General features: G+C 36.8%; 1 protein-coding gene across 4 annotated transcripts in view; it reads left to right on the plus strand.

Moving 5' to 3' along the window:
- Window positions 1-27,642, plus strand: part of MYO16 (myosin XVI) — a 378,556-nt gene that overhangs the window by 347,947 nt on the left and 2,967 nt on the right. For 3 of the 4 annotated variants that reach the window (XM_027444352.3, XM_072031861.1, XM_027444360.3), the window contains 3 exons: window positions 2,637-2,795; window positions 9,151-9,242; window positions 24,333-25,216. In XM_027444352.3, coding sequence (XP_027300153.2) covers window positions 2,637-2,795; window positions 9,151-9,242; window positions 24,333-24,566 — 485 coding nt within the window. In that variant the 3' untranslated portion in view covers window positions 24,567-25,216. Of the gene's footprint in view, window positions 1-2,636; window positions 2,796-9,150; window positions 9,243-24,332; window positions 27,371-27,642 lie in introns of those variants that run through there. The other variant, XM_027444351.3, reaches the window with a different exon arrangement.

Genomic DNA, 27,642 nt, shown 5'->3' on the forward strand with positions numbered 1-27,642 from the left:
GGCACTGTGTAGTGTATTTTCCCTGTAAGATTCTTTTATTTAGCAAATGAAGATGTGCATTTCTTACAATGACAGAATAGAGCAAATCGATAACAGATCTTTATTTAGATAGCTGTCCCAACAGATATGTTGCATATTTGTCCACTACTTGTTTCTGCCAATTTATGATGATATTTTAGCTCAATAACAGCTATCCACAATGTTTTGTAGTATTTCATCTTATACGTACAATGAAAAAAAGATAACCCTTTTTTTTTTTTTCCCCCTATACCGCTTCATGAATGCTATGAAAAGATATCAATGTACCTATAAAACAAAAGACTTCTACAAAGTAGAAATGCAAGAAAATGTCTTTCCACTTCAACAATCAAATGAATTGCAGATGTCAGGCAAATCAATACATCTTTTGGATATCAAGAAAAATAAGGATCCTAGCCACTTCCCCTGAGACTCTTTATGTAAAAGGTGGCACAATAATTATGTAGGTGGATTATGATCTATAGGCAAGTGCACTGACTATTAACATCTGAAAGTGACATTTCCTTTTCAGACAAATTTAATACAAGCTGCAAAGATGCATTTTTCAGTCAACTTGCTTGTACAAAAGCTAAGTCAGGCATGCTCTTATAATTGTATTGCATGCATTTTCTAGCTCAGACTCCCTTTCTACCGCCTGCCCCAAATCAGTTACTGCGGGTAGAGCTGGCCTAATTTTTTCAGTGCATAGCACATTTGCCTAAATATGCAGTTTATGAAACAGCACCACTGAAACACTCCAATCAGATCTGGCAGCAAATAAGGATCAGGGAATGAGGGCAAAGAAGGGAATAAAAAAAACATTGAAATGTTTTATTCTGACAGCTTGGAAATGAACTTTTTGACTTTTCAAAACAGCTTTTTTTGTTAGAAAAGGAAATGTTAAGAAAGATTCAGAGTTAGATAACTGAAAGCTAAACACAGCTAAGAAAGCCCTTTTCAATGAAAGGAAACATTTCAAGTCAACCAAACTGGAAGTATAGTTTCCATGTTAATTCATTTTTAAAATGTTAGTGCTTTGTAACCCAAGATTTTTTTTCAGTTAAGGCATGAAAATGAAAAATTGACCATGCACTCAGCATTAGGTTTGAAAATCTGCAGGCAAAGTATCTGTTACCTGATGAAGAAGTGTTTTTCCTTTTCCCTTGAAAAATGCTCACGTTCTTAGGACTTACAAGGATGTATTGCATCTTTGGGAGAGTTGAGGATGTCACTGGAAGTATGGATAAATGCTATAACGCTGGTTTTAATAGCTAGTCTTTTGACCTTCGTTGGTTGTTGCTGTTATTATGACAAGGCTTAAGAAAACCCAACCAAAAGCAAAGAATAGCTCTTTGAGAGCTGTCACAGAGGAAATATTTCCATTTCAGAGTGCTAAATGAGGGCCTCTGCTCCCGTGTCAGCGACTGTGCGTCAGACCCGCAGCTAACGCCAGCTCTCAGAGGGGGTGGAGGGAGTTAGGGAAGCTGAAATGCAGCTAGCCAGAGAGGGAACAGAATTCATCTTTGTCTTCTCTGAAAGAAACCTCATTATGGCAAGGAAACAGGGTGTATATATGTTCACCACCAAACTTACGTAAAGACAGTAAAGAGACAGAAATCCACCAGAAACTGCATAGCCTTGCCAGTGCAGCATTTAACGCAGTCTCATCAGCCCTTCCACAGAGGGCAGAGTAAGCATAGCCTGGGATGCCAGACATGCAGTAGGGCTCTCTCCTGCCATCCCCATCCATTCATGGTCTTGTCTCCCAGCTCTGAGTCCCCTCAAGCCTCTGAACTGCAGTGGAAAGCATCGCGTGGTGTGCCTGATGGCTGAACACGGGGCTGACAAAGCCTAGCAAGCTTGGGGCCAGCTCAGGGCACTTTGTGGTGAGCTCTTCTGCTTTGTGGAGATGTGCCATCAGTCAAGGGGGGAAGAAGAGAAGAGTTTTGCCCTTCTTTTTGGAGAAATACTTGTGCATTGTATGCAGCCTGTGATGTCCTACAGGATCAGGGCTCCTCTTGGTATCTTGAAGAAATTTAACTAGAAGGCAAAAACAAATTTAACGCAAAAACCTGGAACGTTATAGAAAGTGAAGATGGCTGGAGAGCCTTGACACATGGTAAATAGTGCCCACATGGAGGCCCTGGTGGCAGGAATCTTGCTATGTATGGTTTTGTATTAAAGGCCATTTCATTTCTTAGAAATAAGAGAAACAAAATAAAGCCATGTTATAGCTGGTGCTCGTATCACCTAATACAATGGTGAAAGACATTGCAGTGATGACAGCAGTGTATGAACTCCTGTGACATAGACATGGAACCTGAAATAGGGTCAACACAAACATGTGTTGAGTTTTATCAGATGATGTATGTGTAAAGAGAACAGTACAAATGAAATTTTGTTAATGCCTTTCAATTTCATAAATTTTAGACAGCTATTGGTGGAACAAAGAAGAACCCTGCAAAAATCACTGACTTAAATCTTCCACATTTATGACCGTGATTGTAGTGATTAAGTAAAGTAATTTGATAAATTTGTATTCTTTGTATTAGTTTTGTCCACTTATGTGCAAAAGCTGGTAGCAAATAGGAAGCTGACAAGCTTTTTCTCTGTGACAGGTGCTGAAACTAATCTAAACTTGAGGAGCAGGGAAGATCCAAATGCATCAGATACTGGATCAGAAACCCAGGATAAAAATGCAAATAACCATGGAACTCAGTCGTCTAATCCACTGTCCAGTTCTGTGACTGCTGAAAATGGAAATTCAGTATCAAATGGTAAGCGTTTTTTAATCCCAAAGCTCTTCTAACATAAAATTGCTGAAGTGCATCTTTCAATGAGCTTTTTAAGATATAGTCAAGCTGGATCTCCTCAGTTGTGAAATATCTGTGTTTCTGGAACTGGCTTAACTTCATATGTATGAACTGATAAGCCCCTCTCCAATAAAAGCTGAATGTGAAGAAAATAAAACAACTTCTGTTGAGGAATTTGTAATTACCTCAGCTCCAAGTCTGTAAGTAACCCAAGGCATGGAGAACAGAGATTTGAGACTTTTGACCCTATAATCAATAAAAATTGAACAGAAAATGGAAAATCAGGATCTCCCACTGGTGCAAGTCCCTTGCTAGTGAATGGCAAATTGTTTATAATTGCAATAAGATGATCAAAATGGGGCAAGAGCAATGACCAAATGAAATCTTTCAAGGTCCTATGAACATAATCCTAAGGATATAACACCTCTATTACGTAAAACCATATCATACAAATACGCAAGTATGGTATGAATATCAATAAGACAAATAGAAAGTATTTATTTCAATGGGATGTGGAGGAACAAGTGTTTTGTCAAAAAAATCATAAATGCAAAAGCTTTGAAATGAAAAAATCAAGGTTTATTATTTGAAATGAAGCATTTCAAAATTAAATTATTTTTTTTTCACAATAAAATTTATTCTGCCAAAATAACTCTTCCTGTTCTCTCTGATAACCAAAGCAAAAAATTCTTCCAGTCTGAGTTACAGGAGTGTAAAGGTGCATTCATTCCTGCGTGAAACTGGGAACGCACTGTAATAGAAGAAAAAGACATCTTTGTCCATTATAACTTTTCCCCATTTGTATCAATATAACAATTTAGGGAGGAGGGAACATATTTTCGGTATGTATAACAGTCAGACTGTTATAGCAACACAAAATCTGTGGGTAGAGCAAGGCTTTGATTCCTTTCTATGTAGGATTTTAATCATATATTCTGATGTCCTAATGGGACCTGTGGGAGATCAGCTTTTTATAAGAGCAACCATTTCATCCCCAGATCCCTTAACTGGGAGTTTAATCACAAGAGCTGTGTTTCTTTCAGCTTAGAAATGAAGTGATGATTTATGTTTATAATTTGTGATGATTATAGTTAAGTTAGTAAATGATCGCAGTCACTGAAATAAATGGTTGTTGCTTGAATAAAAGGCCAACTAGTAGGCGAGATGGGTGCTTATAATTATTTGTGTGTTTTTTATTAGTGTATTTGCAACTGCTAGTAGCCAGGGCTATTCTTATTGATAATACACAGTATCTATTATGCATAATTATTTTTAAACTATTTGTAAATGGAAAGTTTAATCATAAAGGTGTAATGTCGTGCAGTGGAATTTTCCAGTAAGATATTTTTTTTCCATTAAAAAACACTGATTCATCAAACTCAAAGTTTCAATGGAAGATTGCCAATTTTGATGCAGCTTTCATAAGGAATGGTTTTGGTATTTATTGTATACTATGAGCAGAAAAAATGTCCCTTTAGGTCTTGCAGTATCCTACTGGGTAAGGAATTAACATTATTTGTGATATTATAAGGCTCAAATCTACATTCTGTCTATCAGACTGTTCTAGAAAAGCTTTAGTTTTACCCTGATACAGACCAAAATCAAAAAATAAATTTTGTTGTACATAATTCTAGTTTTCTAGATAGCATTAATAATAATTGAAAGAATTAACAATATGGAAAACTTTAGTGTACTTAGATTACGTGACCTGAAAAACAGCTTGCCAGTTTGCTTAAAAGAAAAAGTATTCCTTCCAGGATTCATCATGATTTCAAAATCTGTCTTTTCGGATATCTCTAGGTAACACTAGTATTTTTTAATGTGTCATAAGATATTTCCATGTTAAATACTTTTTTATTTCTTTTAGTGTATACAAGCTAGTTTTTAGGAAAATAAAACTTGAAATGTATTATTAATTAGTTGATGCTGAGATTACAAAACCCTTGAGCATATAATAATTTGCTTCCCACTGTTACACAGTGGAACTGTATACTCTACTTTTCATTGTTAGAACTAAAATCCAGATTCATGCGTTACTCAAGTGAGTTAATACAGAGACACTTTTTAAATATGACTAGTCTTTTGCTTTCATGAACGAAGCAAAGTGTCAGCACCACTTCTCTGAAGCATCATGAAACTTAAAGTCACTATGGCGATAAGGATAATCAACTTGACCAAGATGTTAATCTTCTAACCTGATGAATTCTTTAGAAAACCATTAGTAAGCAGCTAAAAAGCTAGCTGGCTCAGCTTCCAAATAGATTAATGCTGTGTTGCTTTCACAAGCTGAGTTTAATATCTGGCACTGCTGTTTGCTTGGAATTTTAATAGAAGTTTCTTTTTCATTTTATGTAAAGTAATCCTCTTCTTCTTTAGTTTATCTTTAATATTAGTAGTAACAGTTTTCTACAGCTCTGTACTATAAAAGTAGTACAGAGTACTTTTTTAGTTTTCTTCCACAAACCTTCCATATCTACAGAGTTTTGTTCTAAAAGAAAACTTTTTTTTTTTCTTTCTTCTATTTTCTTGTCCAAGCACAAAGAGTGGTTATAAAGCTTATAGCAATCTTTTATGCTATACATGTACATGACACTTTTTTACCCCCAGTGGATTGTGTTGTAGAGGTACTTAACCCAGTGTGATCCAACTGAAAACTGAAGTAGCTACTGTACAGATGACACAGTCCTGTTGGACCAAAGGAGACCACTCTGTCTTGGGCTGCATCCTGCCTAATGGTTGTACAAGCATGCACTTCACACTGTGCCATGCATGTATCCAGCTCCATTGGCACCCTGCTGTCCCTCAAAGGAAGCCTCTCCGGTTATATCCTCTTCCCTCCAGTTATAACCGAGGTCCCGTGTTCGTGGTGAAGAGATACACGTGAGAGGAGTCACTGTCTAGTTTATGCTGATCAGCATAAGAGTAGCTGTCAAGAACCTGTCTGTTTCCCCAAGAGCCCTACGCATTATTCTGGAGAGGGGATTAATCTCATCTAAGTTCATCTGTCAAGAAGGTAGCCATTCTGTCTAAGCAGGTCACCAGTGGACTACAGTTTGCAGTACATTTTTTTTTGAAACTTAACCCCAAATCTTAGCACATTAGGCCACAGGTTCTCATCTGCACATAGAATGGGAGAAGTGTCACAGCAGACAACCTGACAGAAAAGGAGCATGTCCCCATGACACAGGCTGCATGGTATTGAATGCAGAGTCTTATGTCACCTCCTTGCCCTTGCTGGTGATGCCTCTTTTACACTGTAGCAGCCAATGTGTGGAATGGAGCTTATCAGTAGATCGAACCTGTGTGTGGATACGGAATCGTTGAGAAAGGTAGAAGGCTTGGGTTATGATTTGTGGTCACAGTTGTAAAGACCCAGAGCATCTCTGATGTTGCTGTTGAATTGCAAAATATGCTGGAGGTCAGGAGGTGCAGGCCCCCCAGTTCTGGGGAAGTGGAGCCTTTGAGACTAGAGGTTCTCTGGAACCACAGAAGCACCTCCAGATGTCCAGTGCTCTAGATCTCAATAATTTTGAGATGCAAGCCATTTATCTGAAGGATCATAAGAAGAGCATATGAGAGCAGAGCAGGCATGGGAAGAAGGAAGTATAGTAGTAAGATCAAGGTTTGAGTGTGGGACCTTCCTTTGAAGCAATATGGAAAATGCATTATGGGGTCAAGTGAGTAAAGGATTGTATTTCTAGTTTGAAGATTGGGACATATTGATTGGGACAAGGCTGTATTCTTATTATATGAAAATAATGGAATACATTTCTTTTGTTTAACTTCCCCAGTTGTAGATTATTGATTGAATCATATTCCCTGCTATCATCACCACCATGTATGATTTCAGTAACCTCACAAAGCAGAATTTTTCCAGAAAAATCACAATTAGACTTACTTCAAGTACTCGAGAATAGTTTCAAGAAATCCCAGGCTTTATGTCATAATTTGTGCTCCAGCCTGAGCCTCTCATTAATTTCTTGTAGTTCTATGCCTGTCCCTGCTAAACTGATGCTTCCAACCTTGTGCTGAATTAAGCAAGGTCTTATTCAGTGCACAGCTGTGGTATCCTAATATTTACTTAGGTGTACGTAAAGGAAAACTTTCAGAGTTCAATCAACTACTCCATTTATCTTTCCAAACTTCACCAAGCCTCTGCTTTCCATGTCTGTGCTGACGTGCTGTTGCTGTACATGGAAACTTTACTTACTTGATAAGGCTGCTTATCAAAGTGCTTTTCATAGGAATAAACAGAAAATCATTGATAACCTTATTATTAGCTCAAGGCTGTCATGCACCATAGATCCTAAAGTGTATGAATACAGTGCAAAAGCGGTATCTTTTCCAAAAGCATATTGCTGGCCTAGGAAAGTTTTTCATTCATTTATGGTGTCTACAATCATGCAAATATTTTACAATATATATTGTATTTGAGTTAATAACACATACTTTAGAAGGCATTTTGAGTTAAATAGTAGACAATTTTTTATTGTTGTTTGAGATATGTACAAAATGAATCCATGTGAATACATTATTAGTTCAGAAACTAATTTTTTTTAAAAAAAAAAGGATTTGGTTTGTGTTGACAAAAATGTATTTTTGGGGGGAAATTCCAAATAAATAAAAACATTTACTTCAAGTATCTCATTTGTCAAAAAATATATGATTTTGCTGAGGAGAAATTTACAGTTGTAGGATAGGGATTACTTATTGACTTTAATAAATGTAAGAAAAGAATAGTGGTAACATAGGTTTTACAATCCTAGAATGCTTGAGACCATGAGTATTGGACCTTGCTCCAATATATACCTTAAAAAAGAAAGAACTGTAACTCAAAATAATGGGTAGTTCAAAGCAATGAGAGAACAGGGTCAGATGTCCTCTCTGCATCAGGCAGAACAGGACTGAAATGCTGGGTTCTCACAAGATTGGTCCTGTCTCCAGAGCTGCAAGCAGGGCTTCCACCATTTCATTGCCTGTATGTGTCCAAAAGAAGTCCAGATGATGTGAATCTGTAGAAAAAGCTCCAAATAGTTTACACAAACTTCATTCAGAAGAACAATATAAATAAAGCAGCTGTCCTTATCTACAGAGTTGTGGAGATGCACCAGTATTAGGGGGAAACTAAAAAACGAGAAAGAGGCCAAAAGAGATCATTCACTCTCTTTAAAACTTTTGTTTTATTTCTCTCACAGAAACAAGTTATTTTATGAGATTTTTCATGCAACTTACACTTACGTGAGTTAAATCATATATTGCTAACCATAAAAGAGTTAATGTTCATTTATCAAAATAAAAAAGTAAACATTTTTAATACAGAAGATAGAGGTTTGTAGGACAAGCATATTTCAATAGAGTGTTTCTATGGCAGTTTCATGATTGAACAAGAAACTGAACAGGAACATGAAACTGAACTATGGGTAGTACAGCACATAATCTCATAATTAGTTCAGGATTCGTTGCATTTGAACTTCGAATTGTTTCCATCACAATTCTGAGTATGTTGTGTATAATACACAAACAGTAGGATTCACCTCATTTCATCTCACAGTTACATATCTATTCCCAGATTCAGCTTCTCTAGTTCTAGCCACCGAAAAGGTAGGTACCTAGTCTAATGTAAGAGCTGTGGGAATGGTCTTCTCACTCCAGCAGAAGCGATAGGGAGGTGCTGGCCATGAGCCCCGCTCTAAGGTCACTGTGCAGAGGTGCTTGTTTCTCTTGCCTCCAGAGTGAGACTGCCTGGCTCTTTTACATTGGATGACTGCTTTTTACATGGCTAAATTTTGAGTATCTAATTCCCATACAGAGAGTACACAATAAGTAAAAAATTACACAAAACAAGCAAGCAAACAAACAAACAAAAAACAACAGTATACTGATGAGATGAAGTTGTAAATCCTGGACCTACTCTCAACTTCCCTTGTGACTAGAGACATTAATTTGAGAGCAGACCATGGACCTGTTTTCCATTCCCTTTGCATTGCTTCTGTGATGAAAAGGAGCCAGGGGAAGAGGGGCCAGGGGTTTCTGCATTGCAGGAGGAGTCCCTGGCCAATGTATAGGTAATGTGCTATTTGTAGGCTCTTTCAGTACAATTGCTCCTTCTGTAAGCCAGCATGCATACCTATGATACTATTTGTGCTTGATAAACAATAATATGTCCAGCTTCAGTAAGCATGGAAATAACAAATACGCAGGCAAATGAGAGATGTATTTCATTCTTTTGCAGTAAAACACATCAAGGTCTTTTGAATCTGATGCTGAAATCAGCCAATGCATAAATGTCAGATTATAAATTATTATTGTTCTGCTTTAGGTTTAGCAGAGGAAAATGAATATTCAAGACTGTCAGCCAGCAGTACAGCAGGCTCATCGATTCAAAGACACAGAGAGAGCCACACTACTCAGGTAAAAATATCATTAATGGTCTAATGGAACCAGTGAAAGAGAGTAATTTTTACTCCATAAGAGAGCAAAAATTTGTACTGCCTGCATGGTGAAAGCTTTCTTGATTCAAATCTATGTGTTGGGTGTTAAAAAATGCAGACTTCTCTTACAGGCTTGTACTGAGCTAAGGACTATGATTAATATGCTCTTTTTTCTTTTTTTTTCTTTTTTTTTTGTTTTTTTTTTTTTTTTTTTCCGTTGTGAAGATAACCATGCTGCACACTTAAAATCAAATTTCAGCATCAATTTAAGTAACAATAGGTCCTGACATAGTGTGAAGCTTACGCTTTGTGTATATTAAAATTTCTGTTTAGCTAATGCCACTTAATAGTAACAACATAGATTTTTTTGATGTGCATAAAATGAACAAGAAGGAACAAATTTTTTCATAATACATTTTCTTAATTCTTTACTTTAGCATTTTATATGTAAAGAGAAACACTTTACTTTCTAAGTACCCAATTGAGGCATTAAGGCATTGAAACAATTTAATTTTATTTCACTTAAATAACATTAGTGTACTTTCTTGTTGTCTTTATGTCTTCTTTTCCTAAAACAGTGTTTCTGACTCTTATTTATATATATATATATATATATATGTGAGATTGTAAGAATTTTACCATAAAGCTAATTATTGTCCAAAAAGAAAATATTTTGGAGCTGAGAGGAGTTTCCTCAACAGAAAGCTCTCAGTAACCAATGCTACAGTTTCCAAAATACACTACCAGAAGGTAAGGGAAGTATTTTATCACACTTAAAAGATGTTTTTTTTTTGTTTGTTTGTTTTTCTCAGTGGGGGACAGATGAGATTTCATTATGATAACCTGGCCATAACAAAGTGAATGAATCCTTGTCTGTTGGCTCCAACAGGAAAGGGATTCTACCTTCAGCATCATATTAGGTGTTAGCATAACTTTGAAAAACAATATGTTGCAACTGATCAAATATGTGAGCAAAGTAGTACAGAAGTCTTCACATTTTGTTTTTATGCCCCACTGTCCAAAGCACAGGCAAAACTGCATCACTTAACTCTGAATTGAAGAATTGTGCCAAGGCAGTACTCAGCACTTTGCTGATCTCATCAGATATATGACAGCCCTGCCAGAACTGCACTGGCACACACAGGCACATACCTTTCTTGTGCAAATGAGCAAATCTTTTCCATCACTACACCCCTCTGACAGGCCTACTGCTATGTCACCATACTGGAAGGGGGTATGGGATTATAAGGACAACTGGAGATGGTATATTTATACATTTCTGATAAACGACCAAATCCTTAACGGGCATGAGAGTGGCCAAGGAACACTCTCCAGAGAATGAAAATCCCAAATCTCAGACATTGCTGCAGTGATAAACCTTACACAATGACACACAGTCATTGTGGAGCACCTTACACCTCTGTTGCAAAAGGGCTTGCCTGGGATCAAGGGGGTTCACGTTTAAGTTACTACCTCAGTGCAGTACATGGAGAGTTAAATGAACTGGACCTGAAGAAGTAATTTTCCTCTTCTTATCTTTACAAGTGGAAACTGTATCCTTATGTGAAATTAGTCTGCACATTTAAATGCTTTATTTTAGAAGAAAGTCTTTAACCATTTGCAAACTTCTATATTTGATTCTTCCAACATTACTTGCCAAAAGCTTAACACAATTTCAGTTCAGTACTTTGAAATGTCACTTTTCAGTAAATAGATGGTTGGCAAAATGTCTCACAAATCTTTAAAATATATTCCATGCCATGTACTCAGAATTACATGCAGGGACAATCCCTAAATGCAGCCTTAATAAGAACTGTGACAAGTTTAGAGAAGGAACATGCAGTTCAGTGATTTTTGATACAATTCTCTTAATGAATAAACATCTTCCAAAATGGTGTTGCAGAACGAAAAAGAAAAATCTTCCTCCCACAAAAAAAAAAAAAAAAAAAAGAAAAAAAAATCTGTGTTCACAGGGCTGAACATTCTTACTGTAAAAATAATTCTTCTTCAGTATTTCAAAAGCCTGCCATATATCTGAAAATGATTGGTTTTAATTACAGTTGACATTTCTTAGCAGGCTGCAGATGAGTCTTAACAGCATACAACCCTATTGTAAAACTCTTTTCCAGGCTTTGATACAATAACCTTATCACTTTAAAGTAATTCTTGTACAGACATATGAAATAGGACAGATTGTTTCACAGATCTTTGAAGGTACTGATTGACTAATTGCTTTAGAGAGAGAAACATAGACTGGGTCCTCGTGTTTCTTGCCTGACACTGTCATTTCAGCTAAAGGAAAATGGTTCATTAGCCTTCAGGGACTTCTAATATTTATGTATTTTTTAATATCTCCCTGCTAGTTCCTTCCTGAAGTGACAGGAGTTAATTTCATTTTTGTCACAGGATCTCAAGGCTCATATACAACCAACTAAAGTTTAGGTATTGTAGCTTGCAGTACCATCATATTGTCACATAAGGTGATAATTACCTGTGCCACTGCCTGAAACTTTCCACACACTGCAAACTTACACATTTCAGAGAGCAAATTTTTCAGCTTGGTATCTGTCAACATGCATCATAATGATCAATCTTAACAAATACTTCTGGAAGCAATTATTGGTATAAAATATCATGCAGATTTGAGCTCAGCAACTTTACTGATCATCTCTAAAGTGAAATCTACTGAAAACAAAATAAGTTCAGTGTTGACCACAAATGATGATTTTCTAAGGTCATTATTCCTTAAGGGTCTACTTTAACAGGATGAAAAAAGACAACAATTGAAAAAAAAATGTTAAAATATTACCAAAATATTTCTTATTTGAAACTTGCACAATAAAATTATACTTTATTCTGCTACCAAAAATAAAAAAAATAAAGAAATAAAGAAAATAATTAAAAATAAAGAAAATAAAGTTTGATTTTTGTCTCATCGGAAGAAGTGTGAACAGCAAAGTATGATTTTTTTAGCTAATGCATTTTCCTTCATATTGTATTGTGGCTGTACAGTTGTAGATTTCCAAGTGATTTTATCTATATATTGCAAGTAAGCACAACATAAAACATAAAGAACTTAACATCAGATACAAATCTGTAATATCAAAAAGTGAACCTTAGATTTGGGGATCAAAGCTCTCAGAACCAGTTATCCAAAAGTTTCATGTATTTTATTTTGTTCAGATAATAGGTCTTTAAGAAACTGTTTATTAGCAAAGAAACACATGTATTCTTCTCAGCAACCCAGGATGCTAGGCTCCATGTATTTTATGTTTTCTTTGTAAAACAAAACATTTTAGTCAAGAAAATCTTCAAATGTAAACTAGAATTATACAGCAAAACAACCCTGCAAGAAACAATATCCAGATCCACCCTTACAGCAAAGCCTACTTTGCTCTTATCATCTAAATCCAAATACATCAGCTGCAGGCAGTGCATCACACTCAGCTACTGCAGAAAGCCTTTTTTCAGCTCACCTGCTTGCTTCCTGAATGTTAAAAACTGGGAAACTGACATGTCCAAACTTGATTTAAAATAACTGATTTTAAATTACTGAAATGCTGGCTTTTGTCAAATTCTTCAGTGATTTGTTTAAACATTTTGGGACTTTACAATGTGCTTGGACCCGTAGTGTTGAATTCTTACCCCATAATTTTCTTCCAGAGTCAAAGAAAGCACCAAAATGGGAGATATGCTACTTCTGGTCATTTGTGCCATAATCTTGTCTAGGTAGAAGATTTTGTTACAACCAAGGGTTATTCGTGTTTAGTCATACCCCAGGAAGTGATCCAAAGCATATTGGAGGCTCCACAAATGTTGAAATCAATTAGCAAGATCTAAAAACCAAAATCTCATCTAAACTAAAAAAAGCTTTTGAAAATATTGCCTCTGTGCTCTCTTCCTTTTACAACAAAAAATTTTCAGTTCCCTAGCCAGTCCAATGGACTGTCTTCTTTGGACAGTATTTATTGCTTCCTCTGTTCTCAATGGCTCCTGTGAGCATGTATATTTGAAAGATGTGGGCATAAAGACTATTGAGATGTGTAAGTTCTTTGGCATATTAGAAACATCAGCAAGACAAAATAGAGACAACAAAAGCAGGAGTGTATCTTCGGCACCTTGCACAAAAGCTAAGCAGCCCTGTCTTCTTTTTCACAGATTTAGGACTGTATTTTTTATTTTTGATAAAAATATTTTAAAGTTGTTATTAACATTCGCTATGAAGTGGGATGTGGTGTGAGAAAGACACTGTGTAATGAAGAAAAGCAGACCAGCTAAAAGACTTCTTGTTTCTTATGTGGGCAGCAAGAAACAACATGGTCTGTCTGTAAAGGGATAAAATGGACAACCTGGAGATAAAGAACAGATGGGAATGAGGGGCAGATTAAAGACTGGAGTGTTAATAAGCTTGTGTGTGGGGTGGGAGCGGGAAGAAAAACAGGCACCAGTTAAGGGATGATTCAGAGAAGAAAGACTGGAAGAAGTATAATGTATAAAGGAATAGGGGATTTAGAAAGAGGAAAGAAACAGAGCCAGACAGATAGAAAAAAAAAAAAAAAAAGAAAAAAGAAAAGAAAGATGGAAAAAGAGGAGAGAAAGAGCCAATGTCAGATTACAGCATAGTGGGGAGAAAAGAGAGCAGCACTAAGGAGTTAAAAAAGTAAAAAGTGGTAAGTGATGTTCCAGATGAGACATTCAACTTCATACACATATCAGTGTGATATTTATATTCTGCAAAATACAAATAATTGCAATAATCCACATTCACCTATAGGGTGGTTACTATGCAAGTTAGTTCACAGCCACAGTGTCCACATGTATCAGAGGAAAAAGGTCGAAAATTTCTGATTAACAGATGCAAAGCCTCTCTGTGCAGTTTATTTTTTTCATGACTGAATGTTGGCTTATTTGAAATCAAATGAAGTCATATGCATTTAACATCCAATGGAAATACTCCTAGAACAAGACTTAAATAATCAAGCAGCTTGCTATCCTAATAGTAGTGGTTACCTACTTCTGTGAAACATGTTTTGTCTGTCACGTGCTCAAAAGGTAAGAGATAAGATAAAAAATGATGATTTTTTTTCACATATTGTTATATTAAAAAATCTGCAGTCTTATCTCTTCTGTTTTGTTTAAACCCCATAGAGCTGGTTGGCAGATTGCAGTAATATAGGAGCCAACACCTGACAATGAAAAATTGGAAATGTCTTTTCATATTCATGAAGAATGTATTTATTGTTTCATTATAGCTTAAGCCATAGCTCTTATTTCATGAAATCTCATTGCTTTCAGCAGTCTCTTCCTTCAGAAAGAGCTGCATATTCATTATAGTTTCAAGGGCTGCCTTTGTTCCTACTTGATTTAATATTTGTTGCCAATCACTTCTTTTGTTGACTGTTCAGAAGTTAAAAAAAGAATACTCAAGAATGTGATGTGTTGCTACCCCCCAGCCTATTGTCACGTTTCTAAACACTCGGCTCTAGCATTCGTTATTAATGTATATCGGGTTTGGCTATTAGCTGGAAGTAATCTTTGAACATTTTGAAGAAAAATGTAGCAATCAACCAAGTCTGGTATAATAATAAAATCACCAATGCTGTTGTAAACACATAACATCCAAGAGAGGACACAGAGTGTTTCATATTTATCATCAATCTGAATCAGTACTTCCCCCTATATTGTGTTTTGTTTTATTGTTTTGACAATAATATCAAAGAATTCTTCTTTTAATGTCACATCCAGACAAAAATCAGGACTTATAACACAGTGCAGCTTTATTTTTAGAAGACTTACAGCCAAAAATGTGTACCTTATATATTAAATACCGTGAGGTAATGTGTACTATAAATTCATCAGTAGGTACACGTATCTATGTACGTAGCTTAACACGTAGCTGTGTTAATGGTGTTTGGTGGGCAGATGCTCCCCTCCTTAGCAAGTATGTCCTAATTCTGACTTCTAGCACTACACTGTGAACTCCAAAAGGGAAGGTGCAGATTCTCTCCCTTTGAACCAGTAGATGCCCTGATCAGCTCCCTACACATTTGAGGCCCCTTTTCCGTCTTTCCACTTCCTGCTATGACTGTTGAGGAGAAGGAAACAAAACCTCCCAAGCATCCCTTTGCCCTCTCTAAGCTCGGGTAATTGGCTAAGTTATGTAGTTATTCTCCTTGGGCTGCCACAATGGCCAGTGGGTCACCATAAAAGGCCGCTTTAAATTTCTGTTCAATGGGAGGGTGGTCCTGGAGCCCATGGACAGTACCTGCGGAGCATGACTTCGCTTCCGAGTTCAGGGTTTTAAGTGCCTGGTATGAGAGAGAATAAATCGGTCCCTGTGCCTGTCACTCTCTTGCATTCATGTACTGCCATATCCATGTGGATCAGCTGGGATTTGGATGGCTAACAGCCCATAAATTAAGTGCTGTTTGCCTCTAATGTTGTTTGACCGTAAGCGTAGCCTTCTATACAAGGGTGATAGATACATTAGAAAATAGGAATTGATGATGGTTTTTGTAATTGCCTCAAAAGCATAGTGGCAAACATAGCTTCTAATTGACGAGGGAGATTTTTGAGAATTTCACAGAAAAATGATTGGCAAAGTAATTGATATTTCATCAAGTAAAATATCACTCTTAATACCACAGAGTACTAGTGTTAAGTAGCAGCATGCTTTCTGTTTTTTGATGTTTGTTTGTGTTTCTGTTTATGTTTGTGTGTGTGTTTTGTTTGTTTGTTTGTTTAGTTTATGCACAAAGTGGTATCAGTATTGTTGGGTCAGCTGTTCGGAGACATCTACAATGGATGATTTGTTTTCAGAACTCATCTTGAGAAAGGCACAGTTGCTATCCTGAACATAATCTTTTTTCTGACACATCAGATGTGAATTATGAGGATGCTCCTGAAATTTTTAAGGAGCAGTTTGTAGTCAGTATGCCTGGAGAGAGAAATACTGCCTCAGAGGAAAAAAAAATAAACAAACAATATATCAATATATTTCAGTATTAAGGGGAAGTTTTAGTCACTCTGGTAAGGTGTCATTTTGTAGCTGACAACAGAAATGTAGAGTATAGATAAACCCAGCCAAACCAAACAATAATAAATAAATAATAAAAACCCACAAGATCCAAATAAATAAATAAAATGCAGCCCTGTTTTGAATGTGTGGACTTGTCCAACTGTATTCCCAGCTCAAGTAATCAGAGAGCCCGAAACGTGTTCTGTCATACATTATTGAATGTTCCCTACCTTCCTCCAATATTTTTTTTTGCCAGATTATGTGTTAGAGCTATAGTGACTTTTTATAGTGACTTTATTTTGCAAAGATACAATATTATTGCTAGAAAGCTGAAAGACCTCGTGGAAGATGAGGAGCCTAATTAATCTATAATGTTGTGGTCCCAGGCATGTTACTGCTTCACTGAGGGAAAGGTGAAAAAGAACTGAAGATCAACCATTGCTTTTGCAACTACATTTTGTTCCTGGGGAAGCAAACAAACAAGTAAACAAAAACAAAACAACAACAACAACAAATAAGAAAACCCATCAAGAGTATCTAAGAGCCTGAGAGAAAATCAGACAATTTGTATCAGAAATAGAATTGTGGTCAGATTAAAAATATGAAATCTGAGTCACACCAAAGATGTGTGTAGCCCAGGATCCTCTTGAGCAAAACAAGACACTGCTGCCTCAGGAAACAGGGATTTCAGGGTGCCTCTTTCAGAGAGACTCAATGTACATCCTCCCAGTTTCCAGCAGCCTGTGAGGAAGAGACTTCTGGAGGCAGAGTTCGTTTTATACATAGCAATACTTGGTGGACTTTTCTTCCATGAACTTTTGTGGAAAATCCTTTCAGAAAGCCAAGCCAACCCACAGCAAACAATAGAATTGATTTTCTGGGGAGATGAAGTTTGACACTTCTCCAAATGCCATGTGAGAGCAGAGGGATGGAATGAAAGATGCCTGTACCCAAGTGATCTCTGCCCCCAAAATACCCTGCTTCCAGCATCATGACATGCTTGGAAGAAAATTAAATCTGTCTCCAAAAATCAAGATAGCTGAAAAATTCTTGTCAGGAAGGAAAAGATTTCTTCCTGATTTCTGTGGTGATTTGTTTTATTTTAAATACAAAGTGTTAGTTTTAACATTACCCACAGATTTTAAGTATCAGCAAGGTTCTAACTTCCTTTGGTATGTCATTTATATATCACTTGATCTGGAGCTAGTTTATTCCTTTGATGTAAGAAGCACATTAATCAAATGAGGCATTTTGTTGTTCAGAACAAAGCAAATGCAATATATATCAGTTATAGATCTCATGTTTAACTGTTTAAACTGGCATAACTTCTTCAGACCAATTCCAAATTTGTACCAGACAGTACTGATCTGCTTTGCCCTTTTGTCCTTTCCAATAAATCCATTTGCCATCCATTTGGAGAGTATTATTTTTGGAGATTGTAAGGTTACTATTTCCAATACAAAGGCAAATTATCAGCAATTTGAGAGAACAATTAACTAAAATCACTTTACGGTTGCATATTATATATCAAGTTATTATGTCCAGTGGGTATGCATTTACAAAAAAAATGCATGTCCCAGCATTCACAAGACAATTGGATGAATCAGCTTGGATCCCAGTGGTACATTTGTATTTGAAGGTTTTTAATTGGAATTTAGAAGCATGTAAACTCATTTATCACAGCCGTTCTCTAATCCCTGCTGGGGTCTTACGTGGCCAATGCAGGTTTCCCAATCAAATACAGATTTACATATTGATTTGATTTATGTTGAGTGCTTGCCTAGGTTTCTTAAAGCACTCTTGTTTAACTGTGTTTTCCCCTCGTATCTTCAAATTAATATTTTATTGTTAAATAACACGTAGGCTGACAAGATCTTTTTTTCTTGATTCAAGAGTTGGTGGAAATGCAATCCCTTCCTGATCTGTGACTTTTTGTAACAGAGAAATAAAAACAAAACATATCTGTTTTGGTACCGAAAGGGTGGGATTTTTGAGGTGTTGCGGTGTGTTTGTCCTGTAGGTAGGAAAAAAAGATGTGACTTTTATGTTTGGAAGCAGTCAGTGTAGGGGCTTCTAAGATAAAAAAGGAAAACATAAAAAGATGAAACCATTAAAATGAGTTAGAAACATTTTGCATGAGAGAGATGCATGCCTGTCACAGGTTGAATCAAAATGTGCTGCTCTCCATAATAATTACACAGAACAAGAATTATTTCCAGAATTACTGAATGAAATTGTGTCTTGTGAAATGAGAGGTGAGAACATCCTGATCACTTCTGTCTTTAAAACTGATGATCCGCAGGAGACCCATTGGGACTTGCAAACTACTTTTAAGGGTTATAACAGAGATAACTGTGAGTCACCTATTGATTGCAGGCTCAAATTTGATCTGCTTAAATTTTTAGACAGTCTGCAAACTGGAAAAAATTAAAGTGTGGAATTCATTAAGGTAGTTACATTTCTAAGATAATTATGATAATTTATCATCAACATTTTACCTTTATGGCATGATTTACTATAGATCCTGAACTGATGTTAGAAAGGTAAAATCACTGCCCTTATATACTCAGTCTCCCCATGGATTTCATGATGGGACTTCAACTTTACTAACAGTTTAAAACACTAATGGAAGAGAAACATAATAAAACTGCAATAATTAATTGTGAGAATCTACTGACAGTTACTTTAAACCACCAGCATTGAAAAATCTATTAAAGAACATAATTAGTAATATGTCTCTGAAGGGAGAATATGGACTAGCTATCTCCTGCATATGTCTCAGGAGTACAGGTTTATATGCTATACTTGTCTTTAAACTATATTGTGATTAAAAATCTGTTTTCTGTTTTACTTCGATGTCTATATTCAGGAATTTTACTAAAGCTTACAGAAGCAACTAAAAACTGAACTATAATAAAGCACATAGAGCTATGCTATTTTGTGCATATTTATTTGTAAGTTTTAACATCCAAGAATGTAATTAAATGCTTCTTTTCATTGTCTAGTGAATTTCTGATAGAAAAATCACTGCAGTTGCAAGTGACCAAAAAAAATGACTCGAGTGCAATACACATATTTTTGAAAAAATCAACTGTACATTTTGCCATGGAAAGAGCAAAATTAAGAGAAATATTATTTTATAAATAAAAAAGAACATGCTAGTGCAAATTAATAAATCTCTGACAGACACATTAAGTCCTTTTGCCCTAGCTTAATGAGTAAGACTGTGTAGTATTTGCCACACATAGAATATAAATTCTTTGTTACTTCTTACTCTTATGGAACATCCTCTCTAAAGTTATACTATTTGATCTTTTAATGCAGAATGAATTTCCAGAGTTTCTACAGCCAAATCCGTAAATAATTCTGAAGTTAATTTTAAATGGGCCTGTTAATCTTTTTATCTGGCACACCTTTTTTGTCACAAATTATTTAAAAATGTGAAACTTCCAACTTTTCATAATTAAAATGCTCTATTTTTTAACCAGCCTAAGAACTAAGTCTAATTAAAGTAATTTACGGACTTATAGCTACTCGTCTTCATTCTAAGACAAATTTTAAAGCCACTATGTCTGCTTTAGACCCTTATAAAGGAAGTTAGGCAGAATTTACAAGTTCGAATCCAGGAAGACAATTCAGGAACTCATTCTCCAATGAATGAGTTAAAGTGCATATTACTTGGTAGGCACAATCATGCTCTAAAATTTTCACAGTTGCAGCATACACCCTAAGTGATCTGTCTCTAAGTTCCTATCTCTTGTGCTCTGAAACCACAAGGGGTTCACTCTGAAGGATTTGCTTTAGCACACTTAACACATATGGATGGCACACCTTAGCACATTGCACAGGAACCAAAGTCCTTTTCCTAGGGCTCAGCGTCCAGGTCTTGTAGTTGCAGTGTCCTAAGGTCACCCACAGGATGTGGGAACTCAGTTTCTTCCTTAACCTGAAATAAGTCAAATCTACATCTTCTGATTTCCAGATGTACTTTAACTGCTAAATCATGGTGAAAGTCCCTCCATGTTTGTTCTGTTTTAACTAAGTCATTGGTGCTTCACTACAAATCAAAAGCCATAGTGCCAGGAGGAGAGCACTTTCTTCCACAGTGCAGATTTGGGCTGTGAGGTGGGAGGAATGCTCCTGGGCTCTCTTCTCTGGGCTGCTCATTAGAAATTGATTTTGTTCATCCTGCTGTATTCACAGTTGAAAAGATGGACCTTGTTTAACTGCTTCACTCTACTGCAATCCACTGAGTTGGCAACTCCGCATGCTCTTCTCTTGTGCATCACTGTCTTTGACTTTTTTGCTTTTATTGTCTGCTCAGGTAGGACTCTGGATACCAAACACAGGGTAGGTGTTTTCACCAGATGACCAGGCTGTTAAATGCTAGCTATTCAAATGATATATGTTTTTGTGGGTCTAGCCTACATGGTGTGTTGCCCATGTCTGACTGACCATTGACTTTAAGTAGGAAAATCCTGGTCTACAGTTAGTTCCATCTCTATCCGTTAATGGTTGAAGTTGTTTGTTCAGTGTTCATTGAAAAGATTAACACTCTTAAATTACTTACTTCCTACACACCTTATTCACCTTTCACAAAGTATCTGTTCAGGGTAGAGAATAATAATGAAGAAACATAGCTTGCTGATTTACATTGTGCTTCATGTAAAATAATTCAGTAAATCTTTTTTTCTATAATGAATATGTATAATAAACCTTTAACTTGTCACAGGTCTAGTCGTGAATGGAAAAGAGAAAAGATATCATCTTGTTCAATAAATCTAACTAAATTAATTGATTCATTTAAAATTCTGTCATTTCTTGTGCATTTCCTCGCATTTCATTGCCACTGCATTTCCATCGCACATTCTTCATCCAGATTGAAATACAAACTTTTTCCAGCCTATTTCCCAATTCAATTTCATAATGAACAGAGATTTGAGATGTTTTTCCAGCTGTGTTTAGAAAATATAATAAAGATGTACACTTATTTGTAGACTGAACTAAGATTTGTCCACTATACACTGGAAAACGAGCTGTATAGAGAAACTGCTGGCACATTAAGTTACAGCTTGCATAAGCAGGGTCAGGAAAGTGAAGTGCCTATAATCTATAAATAGGAGGCATTTGACAATTTCCTTGCCCAGGCAAATTGTACTTGCTTTTTACCCTGCACCTGGGTGCTTTTATGGTTCTTGGAAGAGTAGTGGAGCTGCCTCTATTCATATACTTTATAAATCTTTCAGAACTGAAAATTCCTCTGTAGTTCATTAGAGTTCTGCTATCAGGCTTTAGTCACCTGAATGCAGTTTCAAATGATCAGTTTTAAGTATATATCTACCAATGTTTAAGTACATCTTTGTTTAATTATTTCTGAAACTCCTTCATATGAAACTATTGTGATGACAGTCTAACACAGTTTTCTTTTTGTATGTTCTAGCACATCTCCGAAAGTCATACCTAATACAGGCTCATGAAATGCCTAATGTTTAGATGCAAATAAGGTGTCTAAATTGGGAAGACTGAATTACAATGTACCTGTTTTCTGAACTGGGTTATGCCAACAATCTAAACCCACAAAAATCTATACAAATCAGTGACAGTAAGCTATGGTGCTTCTCAAACTATACACCTGTTTCTCAGGATAAAAATACCTTACCTCTCTTTCTTGATAAATTGTTTCCAATTTAAAAAGTTTCTTTTGTCTTCTAAACTTTCCTACTCACACTGAAAAGTAATATGTTTTGTTACACAGGAAGTCTCTGAAACCCATCTAACAATATCTGTGGAATGTTTTGTTTACCTTTGATTTGCTGGGGTGCATTGGTGCATTTGAGGTTGGACTCAATGATCTTGAGGTCTCTTCCAACCTAGAAATTCTGTGATTCTGTGATTTTGTATAAACATAAAAACAAAAAATGGTTTTGATTTCATAGTTGTGTATGGTGGTCTGGGATGACATCTAAATATACTTTAATGGAGTCTTTCAAACACTTTCCACTTTTCTTCTTTTTTTTTCTTAAAACCTGAAATTTATAATAGTACTAGAAATTATAACGTCTTGTATTAATATATAGGTTAATTCATTTCTTTTTGAAATATCAGCCAGACAGAAATTATGCAGATTCCTAAAAGACCTTCAGGCATATCTGTGTAAGGGCTTCTTCCATCTCTGATGACACATGTGAAAGGTCTAACTTGCACAGGACTTATTTGAAGCAGCATCGTGAAACCTGTGTAAGCCTCTGTACCCAGGTACCTGCTATTCCACTACAGAATAACAGGAGCCACAGGCAAGCACAACCTCCTACCCCAGGAACCTCGTTGCCCATCGGGGACAGAGATGCCCCTCATGTCACTCAGCCCTCCTTGCAGCTGGAACCAACTACATGCTCTCTTGAGAATTTAAGGGCACCACACATCACTTCCTTTATTGTGGTGACTGAAATGCAGCCATCTCTCATTATGATCAGGAGTATAAGTGAAGCCTTGCCAGGAATAGCCATACTTTTCAATTGTTGTGGTTGTGTGAAGAAAGCTATGCACATTTTAGTCATGTACAGGTGCCTCTCCTAGATGTCCGTGTGGGATTCTTAAGAAGAAAGGCAACAGGATAAGGGCTGTGGGCCATTAGCTATTTTGATGGGTTTGGTTCATATTCCCTAGATTCTCCTTCTGCTACAGAATATCCTCCAGCAAATAGTTCTCAGTACCTAGTCTAGGTACTGCTATACTGAATCTTAAGGGACAATGCAACTCCATAGCTCCTGGACTTGTGCTGATGTGAGGGCTTCAAACTGACTTGTACAAAATAAATAATCATTGGAACAGAAAAGTTAAATGGAAGGGAACAGTTTTCTTTTATGTGTATTATGAATCTAATTCAGAACTACTTGGCTAATTCACTATGAGTTTATAAATATTTTCAGGCGGACTGAAACTATATTTCAAATCAATAATGTATTCTCTGAAGGAAGACAAATGCCAGCCCCCAATTCTAAGGATAATACACATCTGTAACAGGAACTTTATTAATTCCAAACAGCAAAACAGGTTATACTTTCTTGGTTGTGGTTATTCAGGTATTTACTTTTAGGGGAAAACCCTTGTTGCTCCTGCACCTGCTATTTTCACAGTGTAAGAATATTTTCTGAATATAATTGTATTGTTTGACAACAGTTTTAAGACCATGTTGTTAGAAATACAGACTACTCATCACAGTAGTTAGTTTGTTTTGTATGTTTCTAAGGCCTGTGTTCATGTAGTCTTTGCTGACAGAAGGGTGTTTTTTCCATTTAGTTTTTGACATCTACTTCATACTTCAGTTTTGCGACTTCCAGATATTAGACTGAAGGAAGACAATTCTACTTCATTAATCTTCTTTATTTTTTGTGTAAACGGTGATAATGGAGGGGGTGGGGACAGCATGTTAAGCACAAAGTTTTAAACCCTTCTGGAGGAGAACACTGCTTCAGATTATTAACAGAGTTGTTTGATCTCTTTTTGTTCAGTTGTGGCATAAATGATAGTAGCTTTCCATCAGCAAAAGCGTAGAACTTGACTGCTTATACTCATGCATCTTTTTCTTTCTTTAATTGTAACTGTCAAAATGGGAGCACTCACCATCCAACATGGCTAAGCCAGGGCACACTGTAGCAGTCTCAAGATTTTGGTTCATCATCCTACTAGTATGTGTGAATAAGCTTATCTTGCTCCATGGGGTCCTTCTGCAAATAATAGATGTAGTCTGTGGAGTGGAAGGTGGTTCACACCTAGAATGGGGCCTGGCAATATAAAATACCTCTCATGAGTTCAAGGCAAAGTTATTTTGAGGAAAGTCATGATTGTTTATACCGCATTATACATGTCACTGAGCTGTTTACAGAGGATGATAAGAAAATGGGACCTGAATCTGCTCTGATTGCAGTTTTACGTCAATGACAGAAGCGGCACAGGATCCTGTGTGGAGGATCATTCAACAGGGACATTGCAGTTTTACACTGCCAAGAAAATTAACTTTATCTACCCTTATTATTTCCTTCTCACTAACAGGTTATTCATCAGCTTAGACTTTCAGAGAATGAGAGTGTGGCTCTGCAAGAGCTTCTGGACTGGAGGAGAAAGCTGTGTGAAGAGAGAGAAGACTGGCCGCAAATCTTGCACAACACCGAGCAAAGAATCACAGCCCCACCTCCACCCCCTTGTAAAAAACCAACGCTGCTGAAGAAGGTGGAGGATACCTCCTGCAACAGACTGTCTTCAGGAATATGGGACACCACCATGTGATTTGGCTGTGTGTGTTTGCAGACAGTTAGGAGTGAAACCATCTAATGACTTCAATCTGCACAATCAGCAAGTTTCCTTCCCTCCACAGAGCGTGCAGGGATTTTTTACAAGCACTCATTCAAGAGCACAGGATAGAGGAGCTATTTAGATCTGTCATGTGTGTGTGTACATGTGTGTGTTTGTCTTTTTGATATATATACACACACATATACATATACATATATGTGCCCATCTGTGAGTATATATATGTATGTGTATGTGTATATATATATGGAGACAAACTGCACTATAAGTACTTTAAAAGTACAAGCCAGTCACTTAGAGCTCTCCCGTGGACAATGAAGAAACTATGTCAAGCAAATGATGACAGGGAGAAGTGACTGACAGGCATTTTAGAGAGATCAGGAAGTCTGTGTGCACACTGTACAGCTGTTTTATATAGTATAAAAATATGATGTTTCTTGTTCCCTAATGAATGGTTTTATTATATTACATGTATACATATATATATTTCTTTGTAGATGTCTGTGTTCTATTGGAGTTGCAAACCTGAAGTTTATTTACATGTTTATTACCGGTGTTTTATAACTTTATGCAATTGGTGCTGTCGTTCTTTCTTCAAAATACAGGTAATAAATTCAATACTCACATTTTTCTTTCATAGTTTATCTTTAACAACATCCCAGACTGTTTCAACACTGTGTTGTTTGTTCAGAACTGGCAAAGTCCTTTCTGAAGTCCAGTCCTGAAATTCTTGCAAAGCCCCTATTTACAAGTGTTGTTTAAAGGTTTTCACACTCAAGTATTAGAGAGCATGAATTTCTTTCTGTGGACTTGTGTTTCTGAATGGGGGAACTGTGAATTCTGTAGTTACATCTCAAATCCTATTTCATTCTAGGTTATGTAAAATAATGAGGCACTCATTTAAATTATAAGTATGGTTTGAAATTCACACCTGATTATGCATAAGGTCAGGTGTCAGTGGAAAGATACATAATGGTAATGAGGTATGGAAATAGGGCTATGATTTACTTTTAAAAGCCAAAAGGCTTCACGGAGATGGGTATATCAAAAGATTGTGTCCTTATACTGGTACAGTGATGCATTTATACCTCAAATTTCATGTAATGAAATGGTTTCAGAAATTGAAGCATCCTACTTGGAGAACATGAGTTCTGAGCAGGAATGTTAATTTATGAAAAACATGCTGCTGGAAACTTGTTAGCTACTGCTCAGCAGTCTTTGAAATACTGCTTTGCCACTAAAAGGAGTAATTTATATACATACACGGGTATTTTGTCAGAGGCTACTTAAATTCTTGTAGTATGTAGAACCCGTGTGAAACACTCTTCTTGGCTGTTTGCCCCATTCCTATTTGGATTCAGGAAAAAGTGCTTGTAATTTTGCAAGTGGATGTAAAACTAATATTTTAAAATGTAAGTGAGGTTTATGGAAGTGATCTCACCCTTGGTTAGAAGTTGTTGGGAAGGGATAACAACGTGCAAAAATCCTGTTCTTGTTTGTTTGTTTGTTTTTTACAGGGGAAGCAGCAAAACTCAAATTATTCCCATGAGAAATGTAGGGAAAATTAAACACCTTCTCTTGGTGGAGATTAAAACAGACATGAGTGAACAAGGAAGGGAGACAACAGGTTAACTCTTAAATTAATGATGTGCTGATTGGTCTCTGATACTTAGGGGTAAATATCACTTAGCACAGAATTTTACCTTTTTACCACTCTGTTGGCAGAAGTCCTCTCTGTAAGGCTACCTACTAAGAGAGGATGGAGAAGCAGGGATTCTGCCTTCAGCTAATGTCAATGGCCAGATCAAAGAGCCACTGTGAGGTGATGTAGGAAACTGCTCTCACCTGCTGAACATTATGTCAGGATAGGGCTTAGCCTGGAAGAGTTCTGGTTTTGCCTTTTTTCTCAGGTAACAAGGGACATGCAGAAATCCCTGTGTAAAAGCAGAACGAGAAGGCTTGCATTGGATGCAAGTAAGCTAATTAACCTGACATTACTACTTATGGCTTCCAGGATGCAAGTTGCTATCTCTGTGTAGCCCAGCATTGCCGTATGCAGCCAAAACAGCATCGTCTACCCACCTAGCTCCGATGTCCCGACCTCAGTGCGCTAGGAGAAGCAGATGTGCCCGCAGGCTTATTGCTCCTCAGGCAGGTCTGGCAAATAGCCCTCTCATAAGCTCTACTACCACACTGCTGACTCTAATGTCCCCACTGGATGGCTTGGTGACTTCTGGCAATCAATCCAGAGCAGCATGGAGGTTTAGGACAAATGGTAGAAACTGACTGAGAAGCTGGTTTAGATCATGTCAAGATCCTTGCTGCTGCAAAGAGCTTGCCACCAGTCACCAAGCCAGCTATTTGCAAGGTAGGCTTTTGTACCTCCAGACTACGGTATTATCAGTGCTGCATTTGTAACATGGGAGTATCCAGAGGGCAGAGAATACATTTGTCAAATGGAGTTTAAAATGTGACTATGCACATCATGCTACTTGCAATCCTTACTAAAAGCTGTCTTAGAACGGGGACCAGCTTCAGCTGCAGGACCACAGGTGGGGTTTAAGGAATCTCTTTGCTACTCTTTCAAAGTGTGCGTTGTATCTCGTTACAGCAGCATGAGCCAAGTGTGGAAAAAGGTAGCTAGATTTGCTGGCGGTTTCATCGGTACAGTTACACAGGAGAAGCTGGTACAAACCTGATGCAGGCAGCCTTGATTCTCCAAAGGGCAAAGCACATCATGACTCCCTGTGCAGAAGGCCTTTGTTCTCTTGCAAACTTGGGTAAGGAATGCATTTTCCTGGGGCTTTTCCTTACAGCATATAACCACAGTGCAATATGACAAACTCAATAGCAGAAGATGAGACTTTTTTTTTTTTTTTTTTTTTTTTTTATTAATTTCAGGATATGTAATAGCCAACTTTTTACATGGGAGGATTTTTCAGGATATTCAATTAAAATATAGTACTTTAGGAAAAGTATTTGTGTTAAAACATGTTTAAAATATTTCTGTAATGGCAGCAAGACACTCCAGAGTGTGACTTATGATGTCATA

Source organism: Anas platyrhynchos, chromosome 1, assembly GCF_047663525.1.
Source record: "Anas platyrhynchos isolate ZD024472 breed Pekin duck chromosome 1, IASCAAS_PekinDuck_T2T, whole genome shotgun sequence".
Taxonomy (NCBI): domain Eukaryota; kingdom Metazoa; phylum Chordata; class Aves; order Anseriformes; family Anatidae; genus Anas; species Anas platyrhynchos.